This window comes from Meleagris gallopavo, chromosome Z (genome assembly GCF_000146605.3).
Source record: "Meleagris gallopavo isolate NT-WF06-2002-E0010 breed Aviagen turkey brand Nicholas breeding stock chromosome Z, Turkey_5.1, whole genome shotgun sequence".
Taxonomy (NCBI): Eukaryota; Metazoa; Chordata; class Aves; order Galliformes; family Phasianidae; genus Meleagris; species Meleagris gallopavo.
In genome coordinates, this window is record NC_015041.2 from 51,181,577 (window position 1) to 51,193,156 (window position 11,580).

At 36.7% G+C, this 11,580-nt stretch overlaps 1 protein-coding gene across 1 annotated transcript in view; it reads right to left on the reverse strand.

The window, feature by feature from the left end:
* Positions 1-11,580, reverse strand: part of LOC100546990 (fibrillin-2) — a 198,981-nt gene that overhangs the window by 66,587 nt on the left and 120,814 nt on the right. Inside the window, exon 14 of the mRNA XM_010726029.3 lies at positions 3,625-3,915. Coding sequence (XP_010724331.2) covers positions 3,625-3,915 — 291 coding nt within the window. The remainder of the gene's footprint in view (positions 1-3,624; positions 3,916-11,580) is intronic.

Sequence of the window (11,580 nt, forward strand, 5' to 3'; positions counted from 1 at the left end):
CTATGCAGTCTTCCAGCCACTCCACCCCAAGCCTGTAGCACTGCCTGGGGTTATTGCGGCCAAAGTGCAGGACCCGGCATTTGGCCTTGTTGAAGCTCATCTCATTGGTTTCAGCCCAACTATCCAGCCTGTCCAGATCCCTCTGTAGAGCCTTGCTACCCCCAGGCAGATCGACACCTCCAGCCAACTTGGTGTCATCTGCAAACTTACTGAGGGTGCACTCAATGCCCTCATCCAGCTTGTCAGTAAAGATATTGAAGAGGACAGGCCTCAGCACTGACCACTGGGGAACATCACTTCTGACCAGAGCCAGCTGGATTTAGCTCCATTCACCACCACTCTCTGGGTCCGGCCCTCTATCTATCTCATGCTATACCCAGCTTGCTGGCCTTACGTTGATATACCTGCTTTATTTTGTCGAAATGTAGATGTTTATATTGCTTCATTCATTAGCAATTACTTGAGCATGATATTACACATTTTTAGTAGCCAGCTTTACACGATCAAAAAGTCAAAATAATATCTCAAAAAATAATTTAACCTATACATATTAGCAGACGACTTTCTTCATACCAGCTGCATCTGCATTATCCTGCTGAAGTCTGCTTGTCTCATCTTTTTTCAGGTTGTGAATTAATTTCCTTTATTTTACACAACCTCTCTTGTCCAGACAAAATTTACAAAGGGCAGTCACTGTGACTTTTGCTTTGGTGAAAAAAAATATTTATTATTCAGCATCAAAGCATTCCTTCTGCTGCTTGCATCTCTTTGATTCTGACTTGAAGAATATATGCATACTACAGGCAGATGGCAGCCTACAGGCTGTGTGCTATATGAATTCCAAAAACACTGACTAAATGTGCATTAAAATCATATATTGAATGTATATTTCAAACAGCACAAATGGCAGTACCTCCACTATACAAGCAATTCCCAAAATAGCAATGCAGCAGTGGTAAAAGCAACAGATGTATTTCAAAACAGTTCTATTTCTTTCCTCCTTTAAAATAGGAGTAGCCTTAATACCACAGACAGAGTTATAAAGCAAAACAAATGCATAATATATCAACTTTCTCGCTGAAAGTTTTTACTGTAAAGGCTAAACTAACAACCCTAATTTGCTGGAAGTTTGAGCCAAATGTTGTGACTTGAATTCTTGCTCTTACTGCAGCAAGTCATTTTCCCTCTGCACAAGGAAGTTGATAGAAAGAGACAAATGACTTATATCTTAGCAGAATTTCCACACGCAATACAGATGCAAATGGCTCAAGACATGTGGCTCTTCAGCATTGAGGCTGAGCAGATCAGGCAAAGGAACCAGAAGAAACAACAGACTTAGGTTTTGTCTTCACAAACTGAGAAGAGAACATGTGCCAGCCATGAAGCTTCTCAATACAAGGATTGTCATTTGGTCTGACCTGAGTCCATGAGATAACAATGAAAACTAGAAGTAAGACAAATTAGCAACACATACAAAAGCAACATGTAAAAATAAAATTATCAGTGCTGTTAAACACTTTTCCTTCTAATTTTTGCTGTCCTTTGTTTTTTTACTGCAAATATGTGTGACAATCTTAAGTTCAAACTTTCATAATCATCATGAAAGAAAGAAAAAATATTCTTACAACATAGCTGTGGTTCTGGTTCTGACAAGAGAGAAAATCTGAAATTAAGGCAAAATTGGAAAGGCCTCAGAATTAAACTGATGCTACCTTACTTTGATCATTCTTAAGAAGAATACAACACATATCCAAACAAGAACAGCATTTCAGTCAAACACATCCTTACTGGAATATGCTTTTTGTATCTGATGCGACAGTAATTAGTGCAAATTAAAGTAAACTGATAAAAACAACTTTCCCTACTGTAGAGATTTAAAACAGCTTACATTTGATGAGTGCAAGTTTTTCACACCAAACACAACCTGTAATCTCAAACCCTTAATTACCTTCCAGTCTACCCTTCTCCCATCACTACCAATTCCAGTGGAAGTTTTGCCAAGGTAGAAAAACATAAATTGATTCTAACTGTATAAAAATATATTTCTTACATGAGCTGTACTGACACTTCTGTCTTGACATATTCTTACTTGTAGTACAGAAAACTCTTCCAGAGAGAATGCTGATCAACAAGAACAAGTAACAAGTAGGCTACAGAATAAGGTGGGACCTATCCTTCCCTTTTTATTTGACTATTCAAATATTTATATTATTTATTTTACATTATTTAAAATACTACTCAGCCTATATAGTACCTCACACTCAAGCCAATTTTCCCAGTGGAAACAATTTGCAAAGTAAATCAGAAACACTATTATAATTAAGCCCTTAATGAACTTAGAATACCTTTGGATGCCAGAACACAACAAAATTAAAATAAGCACAGGCTAAAGTGGTCACGTCAAGATATCAGCACAGTGTGAAACGGAACAAGCAGAATACTAAACTGTATAGGTCAGAGGTGGTGGCAGTATCCCTAAAAACCTATGAGAAAGGCTAGGAGAAGGCTTAGGTGAAAAGTAATATTCACTTAAAAAAACAAATCAAGGCACAGATAGATGCCTTCATTAAATAGAAACTGCAGTTTTTACATTAAATTTCCAATCTTAAGAAAGTCTTGGCACGGCAAGAAAGTTGAATCAAGAACACCAGACAAATCTATCTTAAAATAAAAGAAACATTTAAACTTAGCATCATCTCATTGTTAATGACATTCCAATCCAAATTATCCAACATATCCTACAATAACTTCAATTATGTTACACAAATGGCAGCTTTTGAGCAACTGAGGAGTGCTGATGCGTCTAGCCCTTTGAATCTTCTTGGAAAGGCAAGAAAAGAAAAGAGAATAGCTTCCAGAGATAATGTGAATAACATCTTGCAGGCAACTGTTGCTGCTAGCTCTGATAAAATCTGTGCTATGCTCTGCTTTTTTTCAATGCAAAAGAAAACCTCAAAGGATGCTAACAGTATTTATGTTACATTATTTTTCTATACATATATGTCTTGCATAAATACACGAAACAATACTCATGTGTTCGCTCCAAAGACAGGGATCCTGACAAATTTTCATATGTTTTACTCTCCTTTAACAGCTTTCTACAATGGAGGTAAGGTATGAGATTGTGCTGTAAGGCAAACATCACTATTTCTTGGTAGGTAGGAAAAGTAATCTTCGCAGTTTAGGAAGAATACCATGAGCTCTAAAAGTCAGGAGCTTTCATATTACTATATGAGTAGATGTTGTTCCAGTTTTACTTTCTTGTCTCAAATCTAAAGAGGACAAAAAATTGAATGGGCATTTCAGCTTTACAATTTTTCAACTACTAGCCTTACTACCTTCAGTTTTACTCATATCTTATCTTTTGTAAGAATGACAATAATTCTTCAGCATTCCTCTGCTTCCATGGAAACAACTGTATTTGTATGGATTTGTTTGGCTTTATACAAGTATACATGAGGTCTACAACAGGGAGAAAATGAGCAAAATACATTAATATCTTGCTGATTTAATCAACGCTTTAAATGTTTATTTTTGATTTTGTTTGTTTTTAATTAGTAAGAAAAATAGATTAAAAAAAAAAACAGCAACAGCAACAACAGCAAAACACAAGGGAAGACCCACCGATGCAGATCAGTCCTGTAGAGTCCAGCTTGCTGCCTGGTGAACATTCACAACTGAAAGATCCAAGATTGTTTCTGCAGGCGCCATTGACACACGGGCTGCTTTCACATTCATTTATATCTATAATCCAGAAAGTAAAAACACTGTTAGGACAGTAATGTGCTTCTGGGAAAAAAAAATAAAAAATAAGGAGTATCAGTGCTGCTGTGGATTGTTTTGCCAAGAAAGTCTGGTATATCTGTTTTTTTTCCTCCTTTCTTTTTTTCTTTGTCTGCCTGTCTTCCTGTCTGTCTTTTGAAGCATGACATGTAAAAGCCGAAGAGACAGACAGTTAGCATTTATGTGCATGAGTATAGGAGTGTATATTTTGAAAGCGTTAATTAAATGACTTTCCTACAAAGACAAGCGCTTCCAAGAACGTGGAATATAAAATTTTCCAGCATAAATTGTAATAGCCTTGTGAGAAATCAAAATTCTTTCTTCATGGAAAGCAATGCATCCCTAGCCACAACATGCTGTGCACAAACAAAAGTCTTATTGTTTCTGTCATTTATGGCTCCATAAGGCTTTGGAAGAATTAAGAAAACCCTGTCAGAATCAAAATATTCCAATGCTGGCTGCAATTCTCTAGTTCTGGAAAGTATTCAAGAAATAGGAGTTGAAACTTGTGTAGCGTAAATGGTACTTTCCACTATCCCCTAACTCCTTCTATTTATTGCCTATATGAGTTTTTTAAGCTGGCTCATATAAAAGAATAGGACCCCTGCAGACATTATTTACTGCGTTTTTTGTTTGTTTTTTTTTTTTAAGTGAAATCAATTTTAAGATTAAAACAATACCAGCAAATTTTTTCAAAGAACAGTTGCAGATGCATATCCACCACTTCTTCCTAAACTCAATCAGTTCAATTTTTTTAATCTGGGTCTCTAATCAAGTCACACATTCTAATCTAACCAGACAGTTTCTCTGGCATACCTGAAATAAAACTGCTAATGCATACTTATGTTTGCTAGTACTGTCCAAGGAATAATGTCATACTGATACACAAAAAGAGTGTGATATAAATTAATTATAAATTAACACAGGATGTATTAAGCACCAGTAACATTAATAGTATCAACAGACTGTAGCACCCTGCTCATTGGTCAGAAATCATGCAAAAGGTACCATTTGCTATTCAAGCTCCCATTTCACTAGACCCGGAGGAAGATTCAATGAAGGAATCTTGAGAGACTTATGGGGTTGTAGGAATAGCTTAGAATACTCACAAAAGGATATATATGGGAGGAGGAGGAAAGAAACAAAAAGACTGAAAATACTCAGAAATGCTTAGGAAACTTAGTCATCTCCCTCTTCACATCCAAACCAAGAACCTAATTGAAGGGCCAATTTTCAAGGTTCCTTCACTTAGTGGAATTACTTGCCTACAAACAGTAAATAGACTTGTCTTTGAATGACAGCAAGTTTTTTGAGCAGCGAAAGAGTAAAATCTACTCTCAGTCTTGTGTGTTACACAGATGCAGACACGAGATCCAGGAGGCTTTACCATATCAAGGAAGTGTGTTCAAGGACTGCCTATACAGGGCTAACTGCTGTACTAATCCCGAGCTGCTAAATCCCATGCTACCAATAATGCTGTCCCTGCATTGCTCCTCCAGAGGTGCCAGTCCCAAACAGGCATCTGCCTGATGCCAAAACAGGCATAGCTTCCACTTTTCTTTGCAGACAGCTTGCTTAAATAAAGTTGGTTGCGTTATCTCAGGTTTTATTTTAACAGATCACAGCCCACTCCAGCTTGCGAAGAGTACAACAACAGTGTAGGCAAGCACATAGGGCCAGGACAGGTTTGGCACCGGTTGTGTACCAACACTGCAGGGAGGTAATCATGTAGATCTGCAGAAGCCAGATAGTTTGTGCAGAGCAAGTGCTAAGCACCCCTGTATCCCAGCTGGCAATGTGGAAAACGTTTATCTGCTCTGCATCCCTTCCCCTCCCCGTAAATACATTTTATACTTTATTACCTAAAGTTTTACAATCCAGGGTACGTTTCCTGCCTCCTAGTCTCCCTATCTTTTCCTAGCCAGCAATACCTGGTAGCAGAGAGTAATGTCTGCTGCTTTCACAGGGAAAACAAATATTCCCAAGATTAGAAATAGATCACAATGAGGCATAAAGATCATCTTTAAAGTGCACTATATGTTGAATAGCTCTCAGTACAGAGGGAGAAAGAAAGGGAAAGTGGACTATACATAAGATACACACAGTTGCTCCCAGTCAAAAGTATCGACATGTCACCATCACTTGCACTGCAAGAACAAGGGGACATCCAGTGAAGCTAGCTGGTAGCCACACAACTAAAGAAACAATTATTTACACAATGAGTTGAGAAATTGGAAAACCTCTTCCTGGGATGTTGAAAACTTTAATGAATCAACATCAATCTGGACAACTTATTGAAGAGAAATTCATAGACATTTATTAATGGAAAGATCCTACTTTGAAATCACAGCAATTCAGAGAGTATTTCTGGAAAGTAATGCTGTGTACTTGCTCTATTTTAGTTAACACTGGGCCAGAGGGATCTTTGATCAGTCTCTGCGTTTATGTTTCTGCTTTTGTGCTGGTGTGCTTATCTGTCCAGTTCAGTGCTCTTCCCTGTTCACCTAAGGCAGGAACTTCAGAGAAGTTACCACAATGGACCAGGCACAACCAACCTCATGGAAATTTTGGAGCTTTTGCACACAAAGAATATAGTACATCTCCACTGAGTACATGCAAAATTAGATTTCCAACTTAGCCAAATATGAGCACAATTTCAGAGTAAAGGGGGAAAAAAACAGCTGAAGAACTACAAGCTGCAGTAGCATAGAGGAGCAATTGTTTTTTAAAGAAGAGGTCACAATATTTCCATGTTTCTCAATACAAAGATCAACATTTTCTTACTAGCTAATCGTTCTTGGAAATAAAGTGTTTTGTCTGATAGTTTTTTTAAAGGTACATTAGAAGTCTGAGTCAGAGATCCAGCAAGGAAAATTGCAGGTAAAATGCTTCAAGTCTGCCTAAAAACGTTACAGATGAAAGCAGGAGATTTTCATGGAAAGTGTCACATGATTTTTACAGTTGTCAGCCCCACCACACACACACCTGCACATACAGCACCAGTGTGTAAGACAAAACACTACACTGAGCAGAAAGTAGTACTGCTACTATCTAAGACATTATTTTAATAATACTCAGAATATAAAAAACGCATAAAACTTAGGATAATTCACATTTATAAATTTAAAATGTATCAGGTTATTACACTTATCTTTAATTCTCCCCGAGAATTAAAAAGTTACATTTATAATCAATTTTTTTCTAGAAAAATACATCTCTGCTTTTGGTTTTCACACTTAACAAGAAACTCAAATCTATGAAAAAATGGCTGAGAACCATACATGAAAGTCAGCATCCCCAAAACTGAAAGATACAAGAATAAATGGAAATGGAGAGGAGAAAAGCATCTATAGGTTTATTGGTTATATTCTTTACTCTCTGGTAAAAGACAAAGAATCAAACTGAGCAACCAGCTGATCAAAAATGTAGAAGAATAGGAAGATCTACACCTGTTTACTGTCAGTGCCAGCCACTCCCTGATCCTTCAGACAAATGTTCACATTCCCATCTCTGGGCTGAAAATGGCAAAAGCACATAACCAAGATCAGGTGATGGACTTTGTCTCACAGAGTCATGCTTTTCCTTATTTTATTTTGCCCTGATGCAGATGAAGGAATACTCATCCCATGCCATTTCTCTCCATGGGTTAGAAATATGGAGAACAGATTTCAATGAGGATGAGGTTATGCATTTCTGGAGGCATTAACTTCTAGCTGTTTCCAAAATGATCTTGTGACTGTGCTTCAGGCCCCCAAACTTGAAAAATTTGTTTGTTATGTTCTGCATGTGATATGCTTCAGCTCCATGTTAGCAAAAATCAACCAACGAAACGGAACAGAAAGAAACAAAAACCAAACCAACAACTCCCCAACCCCTGTGCTTTCGAGTACTCAGAGGCTTATAATATTTTCCTGACTACTTCTCAAAACCACCATTCAGAAAAAAAAGAAAAACTGAAGGATGAACGTACTTCACCAACAGTGCTCTACTGAATCAGGACAAAGAAGTATCATAAGCACAGTATAAACAAACTCCAAAGACTGTTTCCATAAACCTTCTTTTAACAACACTAAGTGGCATTTCAAAAAAAAAAGCAAGTAAAATATTTGATTTTAAATACTGTTTTATATTTTAGAATAAAAAGCAAATGTATGAAAATATTTACTTCTTTTTTTTATTTAAAGACTTTTTGCTTAAGAGGAATGAGTGTACATTGTAAATGTCATAGAAACAAAAATTGAAACAGTTCGCTGTACATTCCTGGAAATAAACTTCAAAGCACATCTGGTTTACGTTTAACTAGTTATGTCACTGGAAACACAATCTAAACCACAGAGCTTGTTGTAAAAATCTCTACTTTCACAGACTCTGAAGACTCAAACAACTCCTATACTCTCTGGAACAAATTGATAAAAAATTTCAATTCAACTATAACTGAAAACAGTAAATGTTTCATTGTTTTATCACAGTTACTGATGATAGTTATATTAATTAAAAATATACTGGTGAGTAGTAAGCATCAGAGCATTTTCAGAACGCAACGTAAAGCTTCTGTCTTTTTTCTAGAACTAGTGAACCTGTAACTCCAAACTGGATGACTAAATGTCCATTTGAAAGCAGAATTTAGACAAAAAAGAGATGAATATATTCCTTAAATTGCCAACCCACTCAACTTTAGAATACATTTAACAGGTTTTATAGAGAGTTTTATGCCAAACCACTCTTGAATCTTTTTTTGTCTGATCAGCTAAATCTAAACTTCAGTTTAACTTCCTTCAATTCCATCTTATCCAAGCTGGTGATGATAAATTCTTCACAACCTGTGTATGCAATTTCATGCATATAAATGCACTGAAAGAAACTGGATATCCTTCCAAATCTGCCACACAGACAATAAAAAATTACAAGTATTTTAGAGTTGATTACACTAAAATAACTGTTCAAAAATAAAATATTCTTACAAATCTGAAGTTTTGGCTAAGGGTTGGTTCTTTGGTTTTGTCTTTTTGATTTTAAAGTTGTTTTTTTTACATTAATAAAATATTTGATTATTTTAAATATTACTGTTGCATTTGTACCCAATCATGCAATCATTTCTCAGAATTCAGCAGATATATAGGATTATGAAAAAGAACAAAGGGAAACAACAACTGTTATTTCATGAAGGAAATAAACTCATTACAAGCATTCAAAAATATCTGACAAACATTTCCAGGTCAAAAAAGAAAACAAGCGATAAAGTGCATTAATTCATCTATCTCTAAACCAAGGAAATGATAAAGGCACAAAACAGAAACCTGAACAGCTGTACTTATGACTCTGAATGATCAACTCAGTCATTCCTCCTTCACAGCAGAATGGACTTTAACTTACGGATCGACCTCCTAATAAGGTGTTTGCATTTTCTATATTCAGGTTGACTTGAATTATGAAATGTCTCAGTACCTACATTACTAGCGACTGTCACCAAGTAGTGTATTGTGTTATTCTGAACATATGACATGAGTTCCCTGTTCCTATTTTTATATGTGATCCCTGAACAGTTAATTTGGGAACTGCACATATATCCTTTGGATAAAAACTAAAAGAAGTCTCATATTCCTTAAAAAAGTGATCTAAGTTACTATTTAGAAATATCTGCCATCTATACTTTTACTAGAATCCTGTCTTCATAAAACATGCTTTAAACTCTTTCTAATCTTATATATAACCTGTTTAGATACTATGATTTTGCAGACAAAATCTGCTGGCAATGCTATCTAAAGAACTTCCCTGCTCCTCAGTGAACTGGACAAAATGTCCAGCATACAAGTAGTCAAAGGCACAAAGCCATGCTTTGTGAACAACTAATCTGCTGATGACTCGGGTTCAAAGTGGTATGGTAAGTGTGGTTACATCAGGTTGGCAGCTAGACAATAATGCGGTTTCGTGGAACTCCTTTTAGGGGCATTTCTCTAAGCATTGTCATCAGTGATTTGAATGCAGGACTTGAAGATAAACTACACATGTTCACTGATGACACTAAATTGGGATGAGCTCTTTACTCCTGTGGGAGTAGAGAGACTTTGCAAAAAAAATTGTGACAAATTAAAGGGCATAAAGTTAAGCAACAGCAACTGACAAATTCTCATAGATTCTACTCCTGTGACAGGTTAAATCTAGCTATACATGCAGACCTAGTGACAAGAGTTGGAGAGCAGCCTGCAGAAAGGGATCGGGGTTTTCTGGCTGAACATGAGCCAGCAGTGTAACCTGGAGCCTAAAGGGCCTAAAGGGCCAAATGTACCCTGGGAGCAGAGGACAGCGCTGAGCTCTGCTCCATGTGACAGCGACAAGGCCAGAGGGAACGGCATGGAGCTGTGTCAGGGGAGGGGCAGCTGGGGGACAGGGAAAGAGGGCGGTGGGCATAGAACGGGCTGCTGGAGTTCAAGGAGCGTTTGGACACTGTTCTCAGACACAGGTGCTGTGCGGAGCTGGAATGGGAGTTGATGATCCTAGTATGTCTCTTCCAACTCAGGATAATCTATAATTCTATGAATTATGAAATTTTATGATCCCCAAAACCTGTGCTAGCGGAAGATCTAACACAGGAATGGTGATGGAATAGTCACAAGAATGCCCAGAAGACAGAAAAGATCACTTTTTCCCTGTAGATGTTGTGGCCCAGTGCAGTCATGTTTCCGCACACTTTTTTGTTCAAAACCTTAGTCTTTTATTAATATTTCTGATACCATTACTATTGCTATTACTGTTAAAATACATATTTACTTTTTACATTTGAAAATCTGGATATACTACTACTTCAATAATTAAGCTATTTCCATTCTGGTATCTCATTGGTCTATCTTTTGCTCAATGTTATGCTTTGAAGTTGTTGGATTTTCCATTCTGATAATTAAAAGCACATGGAAAGCAATTTTCACTGCTAGAAATGTTTTTAGGCATGGAAACACAACATAAAGACAGACTCTGAAGACAATATCTCACACAGACATTGTGGATAGATATTAGGCATTAAGACAATTTAGCACAGCGTGCTATAAATCCATGGGAGCATGATAAAAGAAAATGCCTAACCTGAGCAAGTGCTGCTAATTTGTAACATACAAGAAGAGAAGAAATCTTAACTCTTAAAAGTGGCCTCTGAAACACACATGTACTGAAATATAAAGAAACATAATTCCTTTTGAATAGAAGGGGTGAAGAGGTGAATGATTTGATACTGTCAGAATTTAAACCATTTCATGAGATGCTTTGAGTGTAAACACATGTTCACTTTCTGAACAGTTGGAGACATTCAAAACGCTATTGCCCCCATGCTGCTTGCTTCCACTGCTCTGAAGAAAACTGGCAAAGGGCACATGAGCCTTCCTCACTGCTGCAGTGTTAAGTTAGCCCATTCAGCATATGCTGCGAATGAAATGTTTTAAGTTAACCTGACTGATCTTACACAGCAAGAATATTTTAAAGAGTGCTTCCACTTTCCATTCCGTATGTTTGTTTAGCTGCATGGAAGTAACTTGTGCCTGATAAGTAATAACAAGCAGCTGAGGACAATAATGTCTGCCATTATTCCAGGCAAATTTAGAAGATGATGCTGGTTTATATAGTACATATTCCAGACAGATTGTACCTTCATCATCACTCACTCAAATGTACAATTATTTATTATAAAAACTTCCTAATCATAATAATATAATGCAAAAAATAATATATATTTTTAAATAATGCAAAAATACTAGTGATATATTGCTGCTCTGAATACTAATTAAAAGTGAGACAAAAGCCAACACTTTC